This window comes from Hirundo rustica, chromosome 17 (assembly GCF_015227805.2).
Source record: "Hirundo rustica isolate bHirRus1 chromosome 17, bHirRus1.pri.v3, whole genome shotgun sequence".
Taxonomy (NCBI): Eukaryota; Metazoa; Chordata; class Aves; order Passeriformes; family Hirundinidae; genus Hirundo; species Hirundo rustica.
This window is the reverse complement of record NC_053466.1, coordinates 13,901,100-13,925,176: the sequence shown is the minus strand read 5'-3', so window position 1 is coordinate 13,925,176 and position 24,077 is coordinate 13,901,100. Positions and strand designations below refer to the sequence as shown.

Genomic DNA, 24,077 nt, shown 5'->3' with positions numbered 1-24,077 from the left:
CATGGAGTGAGGAGCTCTGCTTAGAGTCTGTACTTGGCTGGCTGCATGCCCACTTCACTCTCAGGGAGCCCTGCATATGCTGTGTTGTGGGTGCTGATCCTGGGGATGTGGCACGGGGTCAGTGCCACATGTGACAGGATCACTACCTGAGGGGGTGGAGCCAGGAGTGGTGCAGACCTGTGGGAGCACAGGCAGGATGAGTGCCGCTGCACATGCTGAGAGCTGTGCACCCAAGGCTACTTCATCCACACAGCTCAGCATGCTTATGCTGGGTGCTCCATTTGGGAAGGCCACCACCCATGGTGCCGGCCATGCACCAGTATCCATTGCCCTGCCTAGTGCTGCTGCTGGCAGAGGGGATGGGGAACAAACCTGATGTAACCTTCAACAGCTGAAGGTTGTCAGTGGGGTCCCCCGATACCCCAAGGGCCGATGAGTTGCTGCCAGCTGTGCTGCCTGAAGGCCAGGAGCTGGGTATCTGGCAGTGCCTGCTCCCATGTGACAACAGAGCTGCAAGTGATGCAGACCCCTGAGTGTGCTGGTGACTGGTCCCTGAGGGGCTGTGTGACAGCAGAGATGCAGGGCAGGGCAGACCCCAGACCCCTGTGTGGCAGCTCTGTGGCAGACATGGCTGGGATCATCCAGCAAGTGAAGGTTATGTTACTGCTGAGACTGACAGAGGGTGACAGAGGGTGATGTTTGTTATGTTATGTTGTGTTATGTTATGTTATGTTATGTTATGTTATGTTATGTTATGTTATGTTAGAGGGCACAGCGCTTGGAGGGTTGGCTTTAGCATAGTTGCTTGGGCAGGGGCTGTCATGCTCCAGTGGAGGCCAGTGCTTCTCAGGCCTGGAGAGTGGAGAGCTGCTGAGGAACCTAGGGGAGCAGAGGGCTCTGGGACGCCAGCGCAGCTGGAGACCCACCCTGCCAAACAGGCCTGAAGTGAGACATTTGAACCAACACTTCCAGTATGGAAACTGCTGGACCTTCTAGGCATCTCTACCACACACCATCTTTCTGGCCAACAGTGGTGGGGTCCTTCCCCGTGTCAGATGATCTTGTGCTCCTGCTCCATCCCATCCATCTTCCAGATTGCTGGAAAGTTCCAGAAGAGCAGTGAACTTAATCTCAGTGACCTCCTCTGGAGAAGGCCTTTGATCTCTGGGTTGCCCATCAAGGCAGGGAGCAGCACCTCTCCCCCTCACTTAGGAGCTTGAAGCAGACAGCAGCTGCCTGCTTTGCAGAATCCACAGCACCTCTGGGTTACGTCAGATACTTAGTCCTCTCCAGGGTATACTTCTGGCTTTTGCCCAGAAACAAGATCGAGCCCCAACAAGTTTGTCCTCTGTAGAGCAGAGCTGCATTTCAACTGCAGGTCTCCAGTGAACTTCTCTACAGCGAGACACCAGGGCTTGGCTGTCCCGGCATTGCCTTCTGGGACCTGGGACAGGATATAAGGACGTGGACACCACAAGCAGCTTCTGAGTTGGAGCGAGCGGTGGGACCATGTGGTGGGGGACAACACATCCCCAGGGAGGCCTCGCAAGTTTTTGGGGTTGTCCTGGGCATTAATCCTGCAGCAGTGTCAGGGAGCAGCTCAAACAGCTCCCCAGTGCATGCAGGGGCATCCCATGGTGTGATTCCCCGGGCCCGGTGGGAAGTGCCTCTGGGCAGGAGGTGCTGATTGGCTCTGTGCCCCGCATCCCGCAAGCCGGGGGGCTCAGGAACACTGCGGGCAGCGATACACCCTGGGGTGCCATCCCAAGTCGGCCAGACCCGACTTCTGCTACACCGGCTCCGGCATGGGGACCGGGACGGGAGTGAGTCCGGCACGGCACGGCACGGCACGGCGGCTCGTCTCGGTGCCGGTGCACGGTGCTAGGACAGGGCTAGGCACCGGGGTACGGGACCCGCAGGTCTGGCGGGGCGGGGCCGGGCTGGGCTGGCGGCAGCGGGGCGGGGCGGCGGGAAGCGGCAGGGCGGCGGCGCTGCCGGGAGCACGAACGGGAGCGGGAGCGGTGTCGAACCCAGCGCGGAGCCGCACCGCCTCGGCCGCACTTTGTTGTCTCGGCCGCCACCGAGTACCGGCCGCAGTAGCGCGGGCCCGACGGGCAGGATGTCCCAGGAGAGCTTCCTTGGGATGGACGAGGGAGCGCTGCGGAAGCTGGTGAGTCCCGCGGCCGCTCCGCGGCTCGGGGTACGGTGCGCGCCCTCGGCGGTTCCGGGGGTAGATCGTGCCTGGAGGTGCCTCGGATCCTTGAACTCCCCGGGCTGGGGGCTGCTGTCCCAGGCGCGGGCAGAACGGGACCGAGCGGGCCTCGGATCTGTCGCTTGGCCTGGGGATTCCGGAGCCATGTCTGGGAGCGGATGTAGCGCTGGAGACCCAGCGCTGGTCCCAGTCGGCAGCATCTGGAAGGACCCGCGCTAGCTCGGCTCGGGCTCTGGGCCAGGGTGAGCTCCAGCACGAGTCCGCGGTCTGCTCCGGCGATTCCGAAGGCTCTGGCTCCGCTGCTGTGGTCGTGCTTGGCCCTTTGCTCGCAACCATGCCCGGCCGTACCGCCTGTACCGGCTCCATCTTCTCGGCCGGCGGATCCCGGAGAATCGTTCCCCGATGCCGGCACAGTTCCCTGCTCCCCGCTTTCCCCTTGCGGGCTCCCGCACTGCCGGGGGCTGGCGCCGTGCCAGACGCACTTCCCGGGCTCTGCCGACATGGCTTTGCATCCATTCCCTCCTGCGCGGCGGCTTGTGGGGCACCGAGCGGAGCACGCACTGCCTCAGGAGCGACAGCAGCCGTCGTGCGCTGCCGCGGCCAGTGGGCTCTGGAGGACGAGGGCCTCCGTGTCCCGGAGACGGGACTCCGGGTACTTAGCCGGGGCTGGTGTCCCGGGAAGCCCCTACAATTGCCCGGCTTTGGGGGATCCCAGGGCTAGGGCTGTGCTGGCTGGCCCGTGCCGGCGATGGGGAATGGTCACGGCAGGAAGCTGAGTCAGCCGGGAAGGTCTGCTGGAACAGGAAAGAGTCGGGATGCCGGCGGGAAGTGAGGGCTGTGCCGTGGGTCGGCACGGGGGCTGCCCCCAGCTGAGCCTCCTGTCCTGCCACCCTCAGCCAGCTCTGAGTGACGACACGCAGACCTGCCTGTGGTTCCAGCTGAGGAGCCCACTTGATTCTCGTGGGGTGATGTCGGGGCTAGCGGACCACCCATCCAGAGGTTTGGGGATGGGTGGTCCGGGTGTCTCCCCATCCTGCCAGTGCTCCAACTCTGCCATGTTCCAGCCGAGGTCTCTGATCTGAGTTGGAGCCCCAGGAGTGGTGATGGGTTCCTGGTGTCTGGCCAGCCCAGGGAGGTGGGTCTGATCCTGCAGCAAGCGCTGCTTCTATGGACTCTTTTTCTTTAACATGCTGAGGTTTTGCCTCACCAGAGCAGTGTGCTTGTGACCCACATCTCCCTATGCTGTGTGGCACAGGCTAGGGAAGCTCATCTGAGCTGACGTGAGGCAAGGAAGGAATTATTTTTCTTCTGGTTAGGTTTTTGGCTCCACTGAGCTGGAAGAGGATTAGTCCATATAAGGGAAAACTGCCTCTCCCACTGCTTCCTCCCTTCTTCTCTGCTCTCCCCAGCCCTCCACTCTGCCTTGCTTCTCCTCATTTCTCCCAAGTGACACCTAGGCAGCAGCATCTGATGCCTCCAGAGAAACTGGAAGAAGGAGGCTGGGGAACTTGAGGAGGTCCCTGCAGACCCCTCACTCCTGTGCTGGCTGGGCTGGGAGCTGCCAGGGAACCTCTGCCCTGCAGCTCCTCCCGTATGATCCATATGATTCCCTCCCCAGCTGCCCACTGGTATCCCTTTCGCTGGGAGGCCAGTTGGGATGAACCAATGGTGCGGCATAAAGGTGACCAAGGGCTTGGAGAAGCCAGAGGAGGGAGCTGTGGGGGATAGGGTGCGTGCTACTGCAGGGTGGCCCTTAGGTGGATGTTCAGAAGCAAGAGATTGAGCATTCACAGCTGTACTGAGCTCCAGGCTGAGGTCTGCTGGCCTTGAGCTGGAGAATGGTTCCCTCTTCCAGCCCCTCCAGCTCTTAGTCTGGTTAATTAAGGAGGATGTAAATACCTTTTGAGACAGAGGCAGGGCAGGCTTGAGCTAGGAAAGTCACTGCCATGAGATCCCCTTCTTCTTATACCTAGTAGCCTTTGGCAAATCTTTAATGGCCCTGAGAAGCACTGCATCCCTGCCATGTCCCTGTCATCCAGTGTCCTTCCGACTTTCCTCTGCCGGGGGCGCAGCCATGCTCCCCATGGCTCTTTCCAAAGCTGAGAGTGAAGCATGGAGTTGTAGGAGGTGCTTGATGTGCCAGGCTTATCCGATGTCCCAAAGTGGTTTCCCTGTGGCCAGGCTTCAGCCTCCAAAGTGCCATGTGCTCCCGCACTCCAAAGAGCCGGATGGATGCTGGGCTAACTGCAGCCCTCCTGGAGGAGCTGCCCATTGTACCAGGGCTCTGAGCACTGCTGTGTTGGGCACCAGTGGAGAAGCAGCCTATGGTTGTTGTGCCAGTGCCCTTTCACAAAGGCATTCTGTGTGCTGAGGAGGGTGTTTGCTTGAAACCATTAATTTGCTAGCAGCTGGGCAGGGCCCTTGGGGCCCCTGCCATGTGGTGATCCCTGAGCCTGCCTGTGCTGGCAGGGTTGGGCTCCTTGGTCCCTTTGCAGCTGTTGTGGTTTCCGTCATGCTTTCCCCTGCCACTGGCTACAGAGCTTCCAAAGCTGCTCATTTGCCTCATCCCAGCTCCCTGCTGACATGGACTTGGAATAAAGCATTTTCTCCTACCCTGCTGTTTGTCCTGTGGGGAGAAGCCTTCCAGGATCTGGGTGCAGGTCAGGTCCCAGCTGGAGCCTCCTGGGTAAGGCAGACCCCAGAGCTGGTACATGGGTGTCACACATCACACATCGGTGCCAGCAGGTTTCCTGCACCATGGTTTGCAGGTGTGGTGTCTCATTGTGTCCCCCTTTCCTGGCACTCACAACCTCTGCAGCTGCTCTGTGTGTGCCCCTTCTCCTCCCTCCCCCCACCTTCCCCACTGCCCTGACCCAGGTGCTGGGACCAAGCCACTCACTGCAAGCAGCTTATGTAGGGAAGGGCCAAGGCCTTGGCCACCTAATATGCAGTTGAGGACTGTTTTCCTGTCCTCAGAGCCTTTGGATGGCTGCAGGGAGAGCTGTCCTTACCGCAAAGCTCTGCCTCCAGCCCCTCATTTTGAGCTGAACCAAATTACCCCACTTCCCAGCCCATCGATGCTGCCCTGTTTGCAGGGAGCCGGCCTCCTGGCTGGCCAGGGTGGCTGACATTGCTGCTGGACAACGCCTTTGTCCTGGTAGTAGGTGTCCCCACTGTAGTGGCATCCTTGGGATGCCGGCAGCCATCTGGGGCAGACGGGAAATGAGAGGCCCATGAGGACGGAGGAGCTGGTTTTCTCTCCAACATTCCCCACTGCTCTGGCAGTGCTGTGGCTCCTGCTTTTCCCAGCCGCTTCCCTGGCCTTGTGGTGGCAGAGGTGTCTGCTCTGGATAAAAGCCCAGAGGTATGCAGGCCTCAGCTGTGGCCAGGATGCTGAAAGGGATGGTACTGCCTGCTGGCATGGTGGGGGCTGCTGGGGTGGGAGGGAAAGAGCACCCTGGCTCCAGGCAGCTCCCCCAGAGGTTGTGCGTATTTTTAGAGTTGGTCTGCCCTAGGGGTTGGTAATCCCAACCACAGGGATCTTCCAGCTGGGGAAGGATAATGTTCCCAGCTGGGCTTTGCAGCTGACAAGAGTTGGAGGACCACGGTTTTGGCTGCTTCTGGGTAGCACACGGCATCTCTGTGCTTGCTAACTTCACTAAGATGGGAATACCCTCCCATATCTCCAAACTCCAAGCAGAGAGGGCAAAGGGCAGTAGCTTCTCAAGGTTTCTGCAGAGAAGTCTGCATACAGGTGGTGGTGTGGGACCCCCGGTGTGGCTCCATTCAGGTCCACTCAAGGGACTGACCCTGGATCCCTGCTGCGGCGGAACCCGGAGAGCCTGGATGGGTGGCCTATCAGTGGCCCATGTGACAGGAAGGGAAGGGACTGATTTTGTCCTGTGACACAGCTATGGCTTCTCCCAGCAGGATGGGGCTTAATGCTGACAGCAGCTGCTGTTGGTCATGGGATTTATTTTTAGTGAGCTGCATGGGAAATTGCCTCCTGGGTTCCCGGTATCAGGGCAGTCTTGATGTCCTACAGCAGGACAGTAGGAGGATAGTGGGGCCATGCCTGCCCTGGCTGGCCTTTCACTGCACATCTGGCTGCTTTCTGCACCTTGAACATCAGGAAGTGTGTTCATGGCCCTCTGGAAAAACTGGAGCTGGTAGTAGGGCTGGGATGTGACCTGCTCTGAAAGAGGGGGAGCAGCTCTGGGTGCCCATGCCAGATGCTGGCCTTGGGTGGGCTGAGGAGCACCTGGAGCACCTGTGAGATGTTCATGGGGGGCATTTGTGACAGAGTTGTGGCTGTGCTTCCCGCACATAAAGGGTTGGACTTGGATTTAGGACAGATCCCACTCATGGATTTGGTAGCAAGAGCTGCCTGCCATCCACTAGCAGTGGATGACGGTGGAGAGGGCTGCAGGGTGGACAAGATGACCCCTTGGTGGGATGCTGAGGCCCTTTCAACCAGCACCTCCTGGGGAACACGTGAAGGAAAGAGAATGGTCTCTTCTGTCCTTTTGCTGCAGGAAGGGCTGGCGTGGGTAGGAGGACTCATTCCAGAGCTGGTGGCACTGGGAGGGGCAGAGCTGCAGGGCAGCAACCCTTGCAGGCAGCAGGACCACTGGTGGGTGTTCATTTCACATGCTAGTCTCTTTGACCTTTACGTGACTGGAGGTCTCGGTGGTGGCATGACAGCCCTTCCTCACCATGGCTGGTCCCAGCACCCTGCCTCGGGGGGGGGCCCTGCCCACTTCCCACAGGGCCTGGCACTGCCCAGCAGCGTGCACTGGGCATGTGGGTGCCACACACAGCGCCTTTGTCCGGAGCGTGGGCAGCACATGGTGGTGTGGCAGAGGGTGGCACCAGGGCTGAGACAGAGGCTCAGTGGCCAGAGCCAGTGTTGAGCCCTGCCTTGTGCACCCAGCTGGAGGCCACACTGGACCTGGCCGAGCGGCGCCGCATCCGCTCGGCTATCCGGGAGCTGCAGCGGCAGGAGTTGGAGCGGGACGAGGAGACACTGGCATCCAAGCGCTTCCGCCCAGAACGCAGCAGCCACCGACAGGACAACAAGGAGAACTGGCCACAGTGAGTCCTCTTGGGAGCTGGGGTCATTCCCTGCCGCTCCCGTGAGAGATGGGGGCTGTGGTACCTGGCCCCTCTGTGGCTGGGACAGATTTGAGTGAACGTGAGGGTGGGAGCAGCCTGGCACTGAGCATCTTGGTGTATGGTGGGGCCTGTTACCTGGGTCTGCCAGCTGCTCACAAGGGGGCTGTGTTCACAAGTGCCCATGACAGCTCGCAGATGGCCACCGCTTTCACCCTGCTCAGGTCCCGGCGCCTGGAAGAGGAGCAGCAGGCAGCCCTGGCTGCCTTGTCTGAGCAGCTCGAACCTATCACCAGCGTGGAGGAACTGACAAAACTGGTGAGCGACCCTGTGCCAGGGCAGACTGTTTGCTGGGATGGAACTTGTGCCGGAGCTGACCCTGCTTCTTTCCTGGGACCTTCCCTCTTACAGCTGCGGGCAGCGGGTGAGTATGAGGAGCGCAAGCTGATCCGAGCTGCCATCCGTAAGCTGCGGGCAGAGGAGATTGAAGGTGAGGCACAATTCCCATGTTCTGGGGTGGATGCCCTGGAGAGTCTGGGATGCGGGCAGCTCCTTCCTGAACACCATCTTTGCTCCCATCCAGCTGCGACCCTGGCTGGGAATGTGCAGAGCAGCCGGAGGGTTGGCAGCAAGGCCCCCACTGTGCCTGGGGAAACAAAAATTGTCCAGAGGGACAATGCTGAAACACCAGCCCTTACTGAGAGTGAAGAGGGCTGTGGCGAGGACAGCACCAAGCCTCCAGGCACAGACAAGAGCGGGGAGAACAGCCAGCAGGACGATGCAGAGCTGGCACTGACCGGGCCAGAGGAGAGTGGGTACGGGGAGCCTGTGGAGGAGCCCCCTGCCCAGGAGGCCGAAGGCTCAGCGGTGAGTGTGTAGAGCACTGCAGGGGGTGGGACTGCTCGGGATTTCACCCTTTCCTGGGGTTCCTGTGCCAGCCTGTCTGGAGCACAGAGCTCTAGGTGGGGCAGAGGTCTTTGGGGACAGGGGAAACATGGCTGGGCTGTGCCAGCATGGCTCCAGAATTGGTGAGCAGGGGCTGGGGCCTCAGGCCAGGGTGCCCCTTGGGCTTCTACCAAGGATGCAACCTGATGGGGATCTGGGAGCCCCTTGATGTGTGTAGTACACCCATCTCTGCTCCAGTTCTTGACGATGGGGCTCTTGGGAGGCAACAGCCATTCATCTCTCCTGCAGCAGTTCCCTTGCATGGGTAGAAACCTTGATTCCCTGTCCCCTCTCTCCTGACGGCTGTTCCTGCCAGCCTTTGAGGGGCCAGGGCTCATTCTGGAGTGAAGCTGGGGGCTTTGTGGATGAGGGAAGGATAAGCTAGTGTGTAGAGCTGGAAGTAATGAGCACAAGCTGGGGTTTTCAGTGCAGCAGGGATGACCCTGCCGAGATTGTGGTGGTAGGAGATCTCTGCACCCAACCCTGCAGGGTTGCCCTTTGAGGGTGGGAGTGGGAAGAGGAGAAGCAGTGGGTGTACCCACAGCCAGGTGAGAGGGCGTGGGTTCCCCCACTTGCCTCTGTCCAGCCCTGCTTCTTCCTCTGCCTGCCCCAGGGCCATAGCAGGAGACTGCCAAAGGGATGTGGCCTTGTGCCACCTTTCAGCATTGTCTGCCTCCCCATCTGGATGTGTTGGCATGCTGCCCCCAAGCCCTGGCTGGGCTGGGACATCACTGAGCAGCTGAGAAGGCTGTTCCGCTTGGTCTGGCTGATGACTACAAACCCAAGGCCATTTCCATTCTTGGGTTTGAGGCCTGGTTCCCCTGTGCCCCCTCAGGGTACGGGCCCCTCTTTGTCTCCCCTGCCCTAGAGTCATGGTGCTGCTAGAGGCATTGGCACAGCCAGGACTGGCACCTTGTTCCCTAGGTGACACCAGGACACCTTAGCCCTGCTCAGACTTATGTCAGAGACACATCTGTCACCTGTGTGTGGTCCTGTGTCCAGAATATTTCATCATTTGCCAAGCAGAGCTGCAGGTGCTACAGACAGGGGCAGAGTAATGTAAAACTGGGTTTTCCCTGCATCACGGAGCCCTGGAGTGCCTGGGTTGGAGGCATGGGGCAGGTTTCGGGTCCCCCTTCACTAGACACTGTCTCCCTCCCTGCCCATAGGATGCAGCAGGGTGTGGGGACACTTGTGAGCCTCTTGCTGTGACCCCTGTGCAATTCCCAGCAGATGTCAATTCCCCAGAATGGGAAGAGACCACAGCCTATGCGTCCCTGGCTGGAATGGGCCGTGGTGGACCAGTCAGAGACTGGAGCGGGGCTGGTTGTGTTCTCCCCAGGCCTGCACGCGAGAGGATGGGGTGGAGCAGGAGCGTGTCCCAGCTGGGATGCAGAAGCTGTGCAGCCAGCAGGCAGGAGACCCCCAGAAACCCAGTGTTCAGGGTGAGTCCCCACCAATATCTATGGCAAAGTCCTGTCTAGGTGTGTGCCTGGGACCAGAGCTGTGCCTGGCCAGCTGCAGGATGACTGAGGGCATACCCAGAGTAGGGATGCGTTGCAGGCAGCTGCAGGCTTCCCAAGCAGAGCCTCTTCTTACCCACAGCTGTGGTTTCAGGGACCCTTGTGCTACTGGAGCTGCAGCCACCCCCAGAGCCAAATCCAGAGCCTGAGGATGGTGGTGAGGACCTGCAGCAGGGGCAGCCCCAGGCAGCCTGGAAGGAAGAGAACCTGGGCAGCCCTGTCAGCGCCCCAGAGCCCAGTGTAGTGCAAAGCCCTACAGGGGAGCAACTCATCCCAGGCCAGCCCAGTTCTGGCAGCCAGGTACTGGGTGCCACTGCCCTCCTTGCCCAGGGCTGGCAGTCTGTGGGGGAAGGCAGCTTAAGGGGGGGACTGCATGTAACCCCTAGCTGAGTATTCTGCCCCTCTACTCCCACAGCTTCATGTTGGGGTGAACTGCCAGGTGCTGGGGCCAGGTGGGAGACACAAGAGGCTCTCAGTGGGTAAGTGAAGCTCTGAGGGGGGTGACATGAGAGCTGTGGCACCCTGCCAGCTGGGCAGTGATGCCCCAGGGCCCCCCCACTTCCCTGTCCTGCAGCATGTACATCCCGGGGAGCCCTGGGGACATGACTCCCGCCTGCATGTGCTGGGCCAGGAATGTGAGTGCAGGACACGGCCTGGCCAAAGGTCACCCTTAGCGGGGGGCCGATTGCTGCCTAGCCAAGTAGTGGCAATGCCCACCCCAGCCAGGGAATTGGGTGCCAGGCGGGCTGTTTACTGGGGCTCCCACTCTGGCCGGGTTACTGCAGGGCCATGAAAGGGAATCGATGCCAGTAGCAAACCCTGGCCTTTTGCATTCTTTGTCCCAATAAGGCTAGGAGCTGTGCACCGTTGGCTTTGACCACCCCCACCCCAGACCCAGCACCCTGCAGGGCCTCCCCACAGCCCTGAGGTATTCCAGTGGCCAGCAGTTGCCTTCTTCCTGCTGCTGGGAAGACCATCCCCGTGGCTGTGCCAAGAGGAAATAGGGAAAAACCAAAAAGCAGCCCTGCTTCCAGGGTCAGGGGTTCTGCCCTGGCAGGCGGAGGTTGCTGTCCCTCTGAGGAGTCCCTGGAGTCTGCTGGCTCCTGGGAAGGAAGAAGCCCTGGGAAGATGCTAGGAGTGGTGGGTTGCAGTATGGCACAGCCCTGGGGTAGAGAGAAGTGTGCAGGATCTGACCTTCCCTTGCCTCACAGGGGGCTCAAATCTGGGTTCTGAGGAGAAATTGAGCACCCCTCCCTCCATGGGCATCAATTACTCCAGCCCCAGGGCAGAGCCCTGCATGCACTCTTGAAGGCTGAGCCACCTGGCTCCCTCAACGTCTCTCCAGAGCCAGTGGTGTGCCAGGGCCTGGTGAGGACAGGGGTGATCCCAACCTTTCAACACAGACCCCAGGGGACCCCTGCTGCACTGCTGGGTATGGAGCCTACCCTCCTCTGCAGTGGGGTTTTGCATTGCAGGATGGAGCCCATGCCTGGGGTGCAGGGCAGCCTACAAGTGCTGATGGATTTTGGCACTAAGCTCTGGGGAGTGTGGAGTGATGGGGAGGCAGACTGCAGGGTGCTGTGCTGTAGCAGGGGGATGCCAACAGCACCTGTGCCATGCTCACCCTCTGCTCCTTTTGTGTCATTCCTTCCCTGTCCTGTCTCTTCCCAAGCATCAGTACCCACCCAGGAGGTAATGGGGACCCCGGCTCGCCTGAATACTCACCGGTGGGAGCTGGCACCCTCCTCCCTTTGCCTGGCTGGCCCAACGGGTAAGATCCTGGTGGCAGCTTCCTCCATTCTCTGCTTCCCTGTGGCGGGATGTCCCTGCTGGAGCCTGGGCAGGTGTGGAGCTCCGCAGTGCTGGGATGCCGCTGGCTGCCCACCTGCTCTTTTGTTTCCTGCCCATCCTCCCTCCCTCCCTCCCATCCTCCCTCCCATCCTCCCTCCCATCCATGTGCACAAGCATCCGGCAGCAGTGGGGGGAGGGAGCAGAGGGGCTTTGAGGGGCTGCTACCACCCTGGGAAACGCTGGGCGTATGATGGGATCTCCGGGGAGCAGCAATACGTCCCGTGAGCACCGTGGGGGATCGCGTGCATAGTCAGGCACTCCGGGGGCATCGTACGTCATGTGGGTAACCTAGGAGGGTTGCGTGCATCGCAGGGGGCACCCCAGGATGGGGGGCAGCGCGTATCGCGGGGGACACCGCGGGGCGCCGCATGCACGGGGCCAAGTCCTGGCGGGGACACGCGTGGGCGGCCGCAGGCCGGTGACCCCGCGCCCCTCTCCGCAGCGCCGCGCCCCGCCGGACCCCCCGCATCCCCCGCCGCCGGCTCGGTGCGGGAGCGCGCGCAGCGGTTCGGGCCGGCGGGGGCGGGTGATGCGGGGGGGCGGGCCGGGACCGCGGCCGCCCAATGGCAGCGGGGGCCCCGCACGGCCCCGCCGGCGCCCGCTCAAAACGCGCGGGGCGACGGCGGCGGCGGCGCAGAGCAGCGCCCGGCCCCGCGCCTCGCCGGTTCCCGCCTCGACGCCATGAAGACCTTCTTCACCATCGAGATCAAGGATGGGCGCGTGCAGCCCCTGGCGCCCCGCATCACGGCCACCCCCGGCAGCCAGCGGGCAGGTGCGCACGGATGGGCTACGGGGTGTGCGGGACAGGTCCAGTGGGCGGATGGCGTCTGTCGTGAGGCTTGACGCCGTAGGGGCGGTGGGCATGGGTGTCGTGCGGGGAGGTGGGACTGGAAAAGGTGGGGATCTCTGAGGAAGGTGGGCAGCACGGGGGGACGGACATCCGCCGGGCTGTAAGCACTACAGGACAGCTGGGCAGCGGAGCAGGTGGGTGCCAGTGGGCAGTCGGGCGCTGACAGATGGTGAGCGCAAATGGGCAGGTGGAGGTGGGCAGGCTGAGCCAGGCCAGGTGGGTGCTGATTGGCAGTAGTGGCATTTGAGTGCTGACAGCACAGAGGCTGAGCTCAGGTGCTTCCAAAACAAAGTGTGCCTGGTAACCCTCATATTAGCCTGCTTGGGGGATCTCAGTTTGGGGAGACCATCTGGCCCTGCAGCCTGTCCCCAGCCCCACTGTCTTACCGTGTTTATATTCGGGGTCATTCCCCAATCCCTGCCCTGCCCCTGCAGCCTTGCCCCATCCTCTCCCCCCTGACCTGCTGGTTCAGGGGAGTCCACGCCATCCTGCTCTGTCCCATTCCTCTGCTGCACCTCGTCTGTTCCAGCCCTGCCCCAACCCTGCTGGCCCACAGATGTGTCTGGCTCCTGTGGTCATCCTTCTCACTGGGGGGTCTTGGCTCCAGCTGAAGCCCTGCAGACAGTGCCCTTCCTTGGGGAGGATGATAAGCCAGGGCAGTGAGGAGTCTCAACTTCCCCATCTCTTGCTTGCCCCCAAAGCCCTTTTCCTGTGCCAGAGCTCAGTGCTCACTGTCAGGGTAGGATGTGGGGCAGGCAGATAACCCAGTCAGAACCACTCCCCAGCTATGGAGCTGAGTCTGTGGGCTGGGTCAGACCCCACATGCCTCTTGCTCCCCTTGCAGAGGTGACTCTGGGTCTGCGGAGCACCCCCATCCGCATCACCACCATCCCCAGCAGTGTCAGCAGCATCTGCAACATCAGCAGTGTCAGCAGCAATGTCACCAAGGTGAGTGCCCAGGGGGGTCTGTGGAGCTGTGCCCCACCTGGCCATTGCCTGGCAGCTCCAGGGCTTGGGGTGGGGACCAGGAACCTAGGAGTTAGTGTAGGCAACATGCTCCAGAGGCTCTGTCTGGTTTTGGTTGATGCTTTTGTTTTGGTAGGGTTTTTTTCATCGAGAGACCCTGGACTTCGTGTATGGTTGCACAGCCCCACATGAGCCCCCTGAACTCTGGACTGTGCCACCATGTACTCAGACACTTGGGGAGGTGGGTGGAGGGGGACAAAGAGTCTTTTGTGGGTCTCACTCTGTTTTAAATGCCTTCAAGGGTGGCAGCAGCTCAGGGGAAAACCCATTGCCACCCACTCATCTGGTTTTTTTTCTCCTGGGGGTGGACCTTGGCCATGTCTGGGGAGCCTGCCTTGGAGGGGGTACTCTTCAAAGGTCTAAAGCACCCTGGAGCTGTGGGTTGGGGTCTTGCCTGTTCCTGCTATGCCATCCTGAATGGAGAGTGCCCAAAGCCTCAGCCCACTGAGGAGGGATTCTTGGGTGCAACTGGAAAAAATAACCTGGAAAAACAACCCTTCTGCAGTGTCTTGCAGGGAGAGCAGGCTGTGGCCACCCTGGAACTGGGTGCACACAGGAGACAGCCCTTCAAGGGCTTCAATCTGCTCCTGCCCATCTAGGGTAATGTGAGGCGCCTGTGTGCTGCCTTGGCAGGAGCCAGGATGTCAAACATGGCTCTGTCTCACTCACGGCCCTGTGCACTCCTGGCTGCCTCTGCAGGAATAGCACTGTGGGTGGCCTGTGTCACTGCCTGTGGTGCCACCTGTGGTCTGGGGCATACTGGTGGCTGTGGTACCACTGGCTTCACCCCATCCTCAGCCCAGCCCTGGCCAGCATGAGGCTGGCAGTGCCCACAGGTGCTGCCCACACCTGCCAGCAGGTCCTGGCTGCGGTGGAGTGACTTCCCTGTGCTAATGCACTTGGGCAGGTTTGGCCCAAGCACTTGTCAGCTTTTATTAAGGTATTAGTGGGTCTGTCCAGCGAGGTGGGGGGCCTGAGACCCATTGGCTGCCTGGCAGGACACAGGTATGCTCCCGGTGGGCAGGGAGGAGGATAAGGCCGTGGTGCTGGCAACCCTGCCAGGTAGGGCTTGGTCAGAGGGCCAGCGGGCTGCAGGCACCTGGAGGAAGTAGCCACGGCGACGTGTCTTCTCATTGGTGGGGTGCTGGGGCAGGCATTGGGCGTCACGGGGATATGAAGACTAAAATCCATGCTGTGACCAAGGCCCTTGCACCGATGCCATTGTGGGGCTGGAGATGTGCTGTGGGTGATGCTGGCCCAGAGTGGGAAGGCACTTTGGCAAAAGAACGCAGCAGTGGTTGGCCTTTTCACTCACCCTGCACCGCAGTGGTCAGGGCTGGCCCCCAGCACTTCGTCCCACAGCTCCCAGGCTGGTATCTGGCCCTGCAGCCTGGGGGGGGGGGGCGGGGGGGGCAGGGGGGCACTCGCAGGGCTCCTCTTGCTGAGCCATCTGGTCCCACAGCCGGATGCACTGCCAAGTGTGGTGCCTGGCTCAGCACCCCTGCACGGGACCCCCGGCTGCTGGGACTAGAATAGCCCACAGGCAGGGAGCGGGCCAGCCTCCAGCCGCGGGGGTGCCTGGGCCCCTATAAAGGGCAGAGGACAGCTGAGCGGGGCTCACCGCAGCTCCTGCACTGCCGCCATGCCAGGGCTCAGCTTGGAGGGGCTGGTGCAGGCTGGGGTGGCTGAGCTGGCAGAGCTGCAGCAGGAGCTGGTGGCCTTCTGGGGGGCAGTAGAAGGGCAACTGGAGCGGGCTCTGCAGCGAGTGCAGGCACTGGAGCAGGCACTGCAGACGTTGGAGCAGGAGCACCTGGAGTTGCGGGCAGAACTGGGGCGCCTGGGCCGCTGCCTTGATCTGCTGGCACCAGGGCTGCAGGCACCCCTCAGGGAGGACATCAGCACCCTCTTTCTGGAAGCACAGGACCCTTGCGCCCACTTTGAGGGCACTGAGGAGCCCAGTGGCCCTGTGGCCCACCCACCCATTTTCTCCAGTACGCGCCAGCAATCGGCCCTGCATCTCTCCCGAAGCAACAGCAGCGTGAGTGTGGGCAGCCCTGCCCCATGACAGGGGAAAGGGAGGGTGTCACCAGGCCCTTGGGGGTGTCTGTGGCCCTGGCACAAGGCGTGACTGTGGCAGTGGTGCATGGAGACATGGCACCACGGGGATTTGCCACTCCCTGGGCTTACTGTGGCGGGGCTGTGCACCCACCTGTTTTGCATTCCCAGTGTGCCAGGTGGGAGGCTGCAGGCAGCTGTCTTGCCCCCACCATAGTACCAGGCACAGGTGGGGGCATGGGTGCATGTGGGCAGCGTCAGCTCCTGCCAGTGGCTTTGTCATGGATCTGTTACTGGGTCACAGAATGCAGGATGGGGCCAGGTGTGTGCGTGGCTGCTCTGGCCCCACTCTGTCATTCCTGGTGCCTCTGTGCCCTATTCCGGGCCTGGCCCACTGCCTGCTATGCATTGCTGGGGGGTTGTGCTGAAAGGGACTTGGCGTCCTGGCTGTGCTCGGGCAGGGCCTGAACTGGCCTAGATCTTGGCAGGGATGCGGGAGAAGGCTCTTGATCTTCTGCACACGCTCTTCTCGACACTAAATCCCTTAATTCCATGGAAATCTCTGTGCTGCTAATGGTGTACACTGGCCTTGCCAGCACCTTGCCCACTGCTGGGTAACAGCCCCTGCCCAGCCCAGAGCCCTGGACAGTTCCTGCCTGCTGGGGGTCCCAGCCACCTCCTACCAAGGAGCAGGGAGGATTTGGAGTTACTATGGCAGCCAGACTGGAAGGAAGAGAAGGACTGCTGGGCCCTCCTGGGACATGGGGTACTGCAGATTGTCATGCTCCCCTGCCTGCCTTGGGCGCTGCAGATGCTTGCGGCATCCCACCAGCTGAGAGCACTTAGGCCTCATGTGGCACATGCTCTCCAAGATCCTCACTGTCTGTAGCACTGGGCAGGTGTCAGGGTGATGAGGGTCTGGACCCTGAGAAGAGGTGGGGGGTGGCCAAGCTGGCTGGGGCTCAGCTGCATGGTGATGCCCTTGCAGACGGAGCCAGAGGTGGTGGAGCAGCACCAGGCACCAAGGCGGGAACCAGAGCTCCCCAATGGCACGGAGAAGGTGCAAGTGAGGGAGATGGAGAGAAGGAGCAAGCTGAGCATCGAGGAGCTGAGCAAGATTGAGGATCAGGACGTACTGGATAAGATGGTACCTCTTCCTCTGGTTTGGGCTCCTGCAAGAAGGTAAAGGGACCTCAGGCTGATGGCAGAAGACTAATGATGACTTCCCCCTCCTGCAGCTGGATCGGACAACAGACTTTGAAGAGCGACGGCTGATTCGAAATGCCATGCGGGAGCTTCGCCAGCGCAAGCGAGGTACTCGGGGATGGTGACCCCTGCTGGGGTCAGAGTAGTGGTAGTGGCAATATATGTGCTGAAGTGGAGCTCTCCAACCATGGGGAAGCAATAGGGTGTGTGCTGGGTCCTCTGTTGCCCCCCCCCGTTTTGCGAGGTCCAGGACATCATCCTTCCCACGAACCAGTTGTGGGCCAGCAGCAGCTGCAGGACCCCTGGTATGGCAGGAACCATGCCCTCCACCCCACCTCCCTGCTGATGCCATCTCCCACTTGTGTTTGCAGACCAGCAGGAGAAGGAGCGGGACCAGCGGCTGCAAGAGGCTAGGAGCCAGTCTGTGGCAGGCAGGGCTGGCCATGCCACAGAGACCACCACCACGCAAAGCGCTCAGTCAGCCGATGGCTCAGCACGCAGCACCGTCACCAAGACTGAGCGTCTCATCCAGTCTAGTATGGGCTGGGCCGGGTGGGGGTGTGCCAGTCCTTTGGTGGCCTTGCAGAATCCTTCCCAGTGCTCTACCACCACAGCTCCTTTGCCATTCACTGCCTGTCCTGAGTCTGGCTTGACTATGCTGGGAGCAGGACTGTTTCAGAGCTGAGTCTCTGGCTTGCCCAGAGCCTGCCTGGGGATAATTAAGGGTTCTGCTCTGGTGACTTCCCTCTGAAACTCCAACCCTGTCAGGATGGCAGGGCCTCATCTGTACCTTTGGCCTGTCTTGTCTCTTATACCCCTGCTCTCTCAGTCTCTGGGTGGCTCAAGCTGAGTGGCTGCAGAGGCTGAGGGATGCCCCAGCTCCCTGCTGCTTTGCGCTTGCCTCTGTTCTCCCTCTGCCTGCCATGCCCATAGCTCTACCACCTGGGACTTCTCCCTGTTGCACTGCCTGGGTGCGAAAGTGCTTGGCAGCAGCAGGTGTCCGTGAGTGTGTCTGTGGGTGCTGCTGCTCCCAGCCCAGCAGTTCCCGTTGCTTTGTCCCTGCAGGTGATGGCACCAAGACCTCCCGTACTACAACCATGGAGTCGAGTTATATGAAGAGATCAGACAGTAAGACTCTTTTTTCCTGCCCTTTCCTCACAGCATTCTCAGGGTGTAACCCTGGGGCACCGCTGCTGCTGAGCCGTTGCTGCCTTGGTGCAGGCAGAGTTCTGCCTGCCTGGCACAGCTGCCCTCAGCTCCTGCTCAAGGCCTCTCTCTCCTTCCTCTCTCTCTGCAGATGGCACTTTTGTTCAAACCAAATCATCCTACAGCTCCTCATCCAAAAAGACAGGCAGGTGAGCAGACGTGGCTGTGGGGACAGCCCCACACGGTCCCTGTCACTCATCTGCTTGCACAAACCCTCTGTCCCGCTTGCAGTGTCCCCATGCAAAAGTGACCCCAAAGCCTCCTGGTCCTTGGGGTATATCCACTGTGTTCAGCGGTTCTCATGGGTCCTTCCGTAAGCACAGCGATAGCTCTGCCAGCTGAGGACCTTAAGCCACCTGTCTTCTGTCTCAGGGACATGGAAGTCTCCAAAGTTCCAGGGCTGGCCATGGGCTGTGACCACTGATTGCCCTCCCCTGGGCTGCCCACAGCCCCTTTAGCATTGCCTGTCTCTTCCCCAGCATTTTTGACCGTGAGGATGAGAGTGCTTCTCGGCAGAGCAGCCTGGCTGCGCTGGAGCGGCGTCAGGCGGAGAAGAAGAAGGAACTGATGAAGGCTCAGAGCCTGCCCAAGACATCGGCCTCACAGGCACGCAAGGCCATGATGGAGAAGCTGCAGAAGGAGGGTGGGAGGTGAGGCTGGGGCAAGCTGGCCAGGGCAGTGAGTGCTGCACAAATAACAACACCCTGCAGCTATGGATAACACCCCATGTTTCCTGCTACAGTTCAAACCCTGCAGCATCACAGACCACCGTGCAGCGCTCCTCCAGCTTTGGTGTGCCTAATGCCAACAGTATCAAGCAGATGTTGCTGGACTGGTGCAGAGCCAAGACCCGGGGTTATGAGGTGGGTGCTACCTCCTCTTCCTGTCCCAAAGCCAGTCACTCTGTCCCTTGGTAACTCTGTTGCTCTCTCAGCATGTGGACATCCAGAACTTCTCATCCAGCTGGAGTGATGGCATGGCCTTCTGTGCCTTGGTCCACAATTTCTTCCCCGATGCTTTTGACTACAGTAAGCTGACACCCCAGAACCGCCGCCAAAACTTTGAGGTGGCCTTCTCTTCTGCAGAGTACGTACCTCTCTTGCCATCGTAGGGGCTTGGGATGGCTTTGAGTGGCTTGGGGTGGCTCTCTTGCTCGCTTCTGGGGCGTGGGAGGTGATGGTGGAGGTGATGGTGCTGGAGGTGGGTGCCTGTAGGTGTCACTTTCCCCATGCAATGCAACAAGGTTAGGCGCTGTGGGGGCAAGCAGCAGCTCTGTGGGCAGAGTCACAAGAGGCCAGTGCAGCCCAGTCTGGTGTGGCAAGGGTGGGTATGGGGTCTGGGTTCTTGAGTGTGGGGCAGAGCACCCAAAGGCAGAGCAGCAGCTCCATGAGCCCATCTGGCTTCAGGCAGTACATTCCATCCTGGGGTACCAGGTGTGGGACTGCAGCCTGTGGGGGGAGCAGGGTTTGCCTATGCCAGGTGCCTCCTTTCACAGTTGTAGGGGCACAAACACCGTTGCAGCTTCTCCAGTTTCTTCCCTTCCCTTTTTGCTTCTGGTTTTCCTGGGTGCTGAGAGATGGGAGTGCACCCAGCTGGAGAGCTGGCAGCCAGCCCCTCTCTCCTTCCTTCTGTCTCTCTCCCACCAACCCATTTCTCTCCTCCGGCACCCTGCCAGGGTGGGCAGGGCTGGGGGTGGGGGTCCCATCCTGCTGATGTCCAAGGTGGCGGGGTGAGATGGGGACTCCTGCAAGCTCCCAGGGTGCCGTGGTGCTGTTTGGTGGAGCGAGAAAGGGGCTACGGTCCTGGCTCTTGGCGCTCCTGTTAATGGATTTTTTGCCTTAATTGGGAAACTGGTGCGCGGACTTGAGAGAGCCATCGATCTCTCCGGCCTGAAAGCCAGGTGGCCTCTCATCCTTCCTCCTCCTCCAGCTCTTGTGAGCGTCCTCTCCCGAGCTTCCTGCACCAGGGCTGTGCTGCGTGGTTCCAAGTGGAGCTGGGCAGGAGGGCTGGGCTTGCGCCCCCCCCCATCCTCCCAGCAGGTCTATATAGGAGCTATATAGAGTGCCGCTCCACTCTGGAACCCGCTCCCTGAGCACCTGGCGCACCAAAACACCTCACTCGTCCTCCTACTCCTCCTCCTCTTCCATCTGTCTTTTCCTCTGGACTTCACGCCTCTCCACGCCACTCACCTGCCCCTTTCCCCTTTGCTTATGCCCCCCCAATATCACTGAATGGCCTTGGCATGGGGTGCCCGGAGCCCTCCTGCCCCTGCATCATGCATCCCCAGAGCATGCCAGAGCGGAGCAGCTGCCAGTGGGATGGGAACTGCACTGATCTGTGTCTCTTGTTTTCTCTTCCTCCCCTCCCTGACTCGGCTGCGGTCACTGGCTTGCCCCTCTCTCTCCCTGCACCCAGGAAGCACGCGGACTGTCCACAGTTGCTGGACGTGGAGGACATGGTCCGGATGCGCGAGCCAGATTGGAAGTGTGTGTACACATACATTCAGGAATTCTATCGCTGCCTGGTCCAGAAGGGGCTGGTAAAAACCAAAAAGTCGTAGCCCATTGTCAGCCCCCCCAGGACCGATGGTGAGAATCTTCCCCTCCAAGTACCTGCCCATGCCCCCACCACCAGGGCTCAGCAGGGAACTGACTGCCTCGGCTGCGGATGAGGCTGGGGGATGCTGGTTGGGTGAGGGGCGAGTCCTGGCGGTGCCAGACAGGGCCCAGCAGAAGCTGGGCAGAGACAGCTGGCTGGGCTCTGGCCTTCTGGAGTAGTGCCTGTGGAGGTTTGTGCAGAGGGGACTGTGTCACCCTGGAGTGCTATTTGCTCTCCAGCTGTGGGGAAGGAAGTAGTTAGAACAGAGCTCTGCCCCCATGGCTGAGCCTGACCCAGGGATCATCTGCTGGCAATGCCACTCAGAGTGTTCTGAGTGGTGCTGCCTGAGTGTGGGTCGCCCCCCAGGATGCTGCAGCATCACTGCTTCCACTTGCTGCCTTATTCCCCTGCCCCAGGGTGCATGCCCAGCTCCGAGATGCTGCCTGCTCATATATGGGCAGAAGCAGGAGCCTGGAAAATGTGACTCAAAGCTCAGGTCCTGCCTTGTCCTGCAGTGTTTGTGCCTGTCTCAGGGCATCCTGGCTGGTGCTAGAGCTGCGGCTCCCCTGGCTCTGCACAGTGCTGGCACACCAGGGCCCAAACAATGGCTTTATAAGGGCAGAGCCATTCTCTGTGTGCTGCCATTGCTCCACCGTTAACCCCCGAGCCAGGCTGGCAGTGGCAAGGGCTTTCCCAAGGCCCCAAGCATCACCCCCATTCCCACAGTGGCCAAATCATAAGGTGGGGCTGGTGCCAGCCAGGCTGTGGGCTTGGAGCCCACTGATGGGATGGCTGGGGCCATGGGACCCAGGGTGGGGGGCTCTGCTGGGCCCTGATGCTTTCCAGGGGCTGGCACTGGCTGGGGTCACTCCTTGGGGTTGGGCTGTTCTAGAGGGCCCACATGTGCAGTGGGGCTACTGCAGGAGGGAGGAGGGGAGGTACAGAACTTGGTGGGCTGAGGGTGTTGTCACAGTGGGTGGCAAGCATAGAGTTCAGACTCTCCTTGTGCACCCTGTCTTTGGGGGCAGAGCCCTGTCTTGGGATGTCCTCCTTGTGCACCCAGAGCCTTGGGGCAGAACCTTGAGTGGCCCAGGCCAAATCAGCTGATGTGGTCATGGTGACAGCAGGTACTGTCAGTTTGTGTCAGCACCACTCGCAGTGCCAGTGCAGCCCTTGCTCCAGCCAGCAGCCTGAAGGGGGAGCAGTGCCTGGTAGGGGTGCGGTCAGGGCCAGGATGGTTAGCAGCAGTGGCAGGGCTGCTTCTGTGCCCCCCACCCCTTCTCTCCCAGTAGAAAGGAGAGGATGAGAGGTGGCCAGATCCCTTCCATGCTCTTCTTGGTTGTCATTGTAACTCCTAATCATGTTGTCAGTCCCTTCAAGCACCCAGGGAGCCCTGACTTGGGGAGAGACATGGCCTAGGGAACTGGATGGCTGGTTAGGCAGAGTGGGCAACCCCACCAAAAGGGCAGCAGCAGAGCCCCAAGGCTACTATGGGGACATAACCACAGCTGAGCTGCCTGGGCACCGCAAGACTGATAGCTGCTGGAGCGGGTCCTGCATGGACCCTGCACTGTGGTGGGGCAGGGAGAGGAGGATAGGCCAGGCTGAGTGACCTGAGGCAGGGCAGGGCCCACTCCAGCAGTACGGTGTGCTGGGCCTGAAGCAGGCAGCCCCTAGGCTCCAGTCCAGGGCAAGGCAGGCAGCCAGGCTGGCAGGGCTTGGGGGAAGGCAGAAGACCAGGGCCAGGGCTTGAGGCAGGAGTAAGGGGCAGCATGTAACCAAGACTCACCCCCTGCTTTCCCTGAAACCACTTGGTAGGGTTTGAGGCAGGGGCACAGCAGACACCTGCAGCCAGGCTGGGCTCTCTGTAGAGGCCATTAGCATCAGCTGGAAGAGCAAGAGGAGGAGGGTGGGCACGGCTTTAGCAGGGGATGACTGCCAGCACCAAGAAGTGGGACAAAGAGTACCCAGGGAAGCAAAGGATGCAGACAGGCAACCCCTGCCCTGGGGCAGGCACCTCCCAGGGCAGACAGCATGTGCTCTTCCCAGTGTCAGAAGCAGAAGGACTGTGGGTACCAGGGTGGGATGGGAGGTTTGTGAAAGGAGCTCAGCAGGTCTGAGGGCAGCAGTGCCCACACCAGCAGGCCCTGGGCAGTGTGGGGTGCCCATCCCAGCCCCCCACATGGGGCAGCCTGCCTTGAGGCCATGCTGAAGGCTTCATCTCTGCAGGACGCTGGTGGATTGCGTGCCGCTGGTGGAGGTGGAAGACATGATGATCATGGGGAAGAAGCCTGACGCCAAGTGCGTCTTCACCTATGTGCAGTCCCTCTATAACCACCTGCGTCGCCACGAGTTGCGCATGCGGCAGAAAGAGTGCTAGAGCCTGTCCTGCCCACTCCCCACTGCTGCCCTCATCCTAGAGCTGCCTGCAGGCAAGGGAGCTGCTTGCCTGGGGGGATCTGGGGGGCCATGGGTGTGGCACTGGGGACAGGAGAACTCTTCTACCCAGGGCACCCCCACACCTCTGCCTTGGCAGAGCTGCTTCTGCCTCAGCCAGCTGTGGGCTGACCCGTGGGCAGAGCCAGGTGGATGCTGCTGGGGATGCTCCCACCTTGGCTTGCCCCCCATGCTCCAGCCTTTTAAGTTATTTGTTCTCCAGGAATTATTTGCCCTGCAGGCATCATCCCTGTGTCCCTGGGGGAGCCCAGGCACAGCTGTATTCTCAGACTTGGGCCACCTTGTGGGTCTGTGGCTGAGCAGGGCTGTGCAGTCCAGCCGGGGTCGTGATACATCCTGCAAGCAGCACCTGTCAGTGGTTCCTTTGGCCCCCTACAGGAAGCCTCTCAGCCCACTGCAGGCCCTGCTTGTTGTCAGCTCCCTGGGGACAGCTCCACAACGTGCCAACACCCCGCTTCCAACCTCCACGTGCACCTGGGGCACTTCCACATTGGGGGCACCTGGGGAGGGGGCAGTGGCAAAGGGTCCCAGGGGAGTGCAAGGCAAATGGAGCAAGCTGGGACAACCACCCCCCACTCTCCTCTCCAGCTCAGGGCACCCACGTGCTCAGCACCGCTCGCCCCTCTATCACATCTCTACACCCGTGCTGACACGTGTACCAACACCAGCCAGATAATAAAGGTATATCTAGGGCAATGCCTCTGGCTCAGGTCCTTCTGCTGTGGCATATTGCACACCACAGTGCTTGGGGAATGCTGGCAGTCCAGCTGCTGCTGGCCCCTCTACCTGCAACTCAACTGCTTACTGAGCCTGGAGGGACACTGGGGCATGTACTGCTCCTAGCCTCATTGATGATGTCCATAGCTGAGCCACCCTGACTGCCCCCCATTACCCCAGGCCTGGCACAGGGAAATGATCACCCGTGGATGGCCAGCAAGGCTGTGGTCAAGTGTAGCTGTGCCCCACTTCCTTCCCTAGCTGAGGGCCAGCTGTCCCCACTGGGCCAGTGCAGCCATGGGGCTTTGGTTCAGTGCTG

The 24,077-nt window shown here is 60.7% G+C and overlaps 1 protein-coding gene across 2 annotated transcripts; it reads left to right on the top strand.

Moving 5' to 3' along the window:
* Positions 1–1,998: 1,998 nt before the first annotated feature.
* On the top strand, positions 1,999–23,733 carry SMTN (smoothelin). Of its 2 annotated transcripts, none has more exons than XM_058422815.1 (21): positions 1,999–2,170; positions 7,146–7,306; positions 7,549–7,642; positions 7,736–7,814; positions 7,908–8,191; positions 9,612–9,714; positions 9,875–10,092; positions 10,208–10,271; positions 11,465–11,563; positions 12,086–12,415; positions 13,338–13,441; positions 15,441–15,557; positions 16,563–16,721; positions 16,813–16,888; positions 17,152–17,316; positions 17,846–17,908; positions 18,078–18,135; positions 18,466–18,636; positions 18,729–18,849; positions 18,921–19,072; positions 22,814–23,733. In XM_058422815.1, the coding sequence occupies exons 1-21, from the start codon at positions 2,120–2,122 to the stop codon at positions 22,962–22,964; spliced, it is 2,820 nt and encodes a 939-aa protein (XP_058278798.1). In that variant the 5' UTR covers positions 1,999–2,119; the 3' UTR covers positions 22,965–23,733. The 2 variants fall into 2 exon arrangements, with proteins under 2 accessions (XP_058278798.1, XP_058278799.1); XM_058422816.1 differs by having other exon boundaries at positions 2,000–2,170; positions 9,887–10,092.
* Positions 23,734–24,077: the final 344 nt, after the last annotated feature.

What these genes read in the sequence shown, in the direction of transcription:
- SMTN (XM_058422815.1), top strand. Translation starts at nt 2,120, where the DNA reads ATGTCCCAGGAGAGCTTCCTTGGGATGGACGAGGGAGCGCTGCGGAAG. An exon ending in CCCCGGCAGCCAGCGGGCAG is followed by an intron (nt 12,416 to 13,337) that starts GTGCGCACGGAT and finishes CTCCCCTTGCAG; the next exon opens with AGGTGACTCTGGGTCTGCGG. An exon ending in TTATATGAAGAGATCAGACA is followed by an intron (nt 17,909 to 18,077) that starts GTAAGACTCTTT and finishes CTCTCTCTGCAG; the next exon opens with ATGGCACTTTTGTTCAAACC.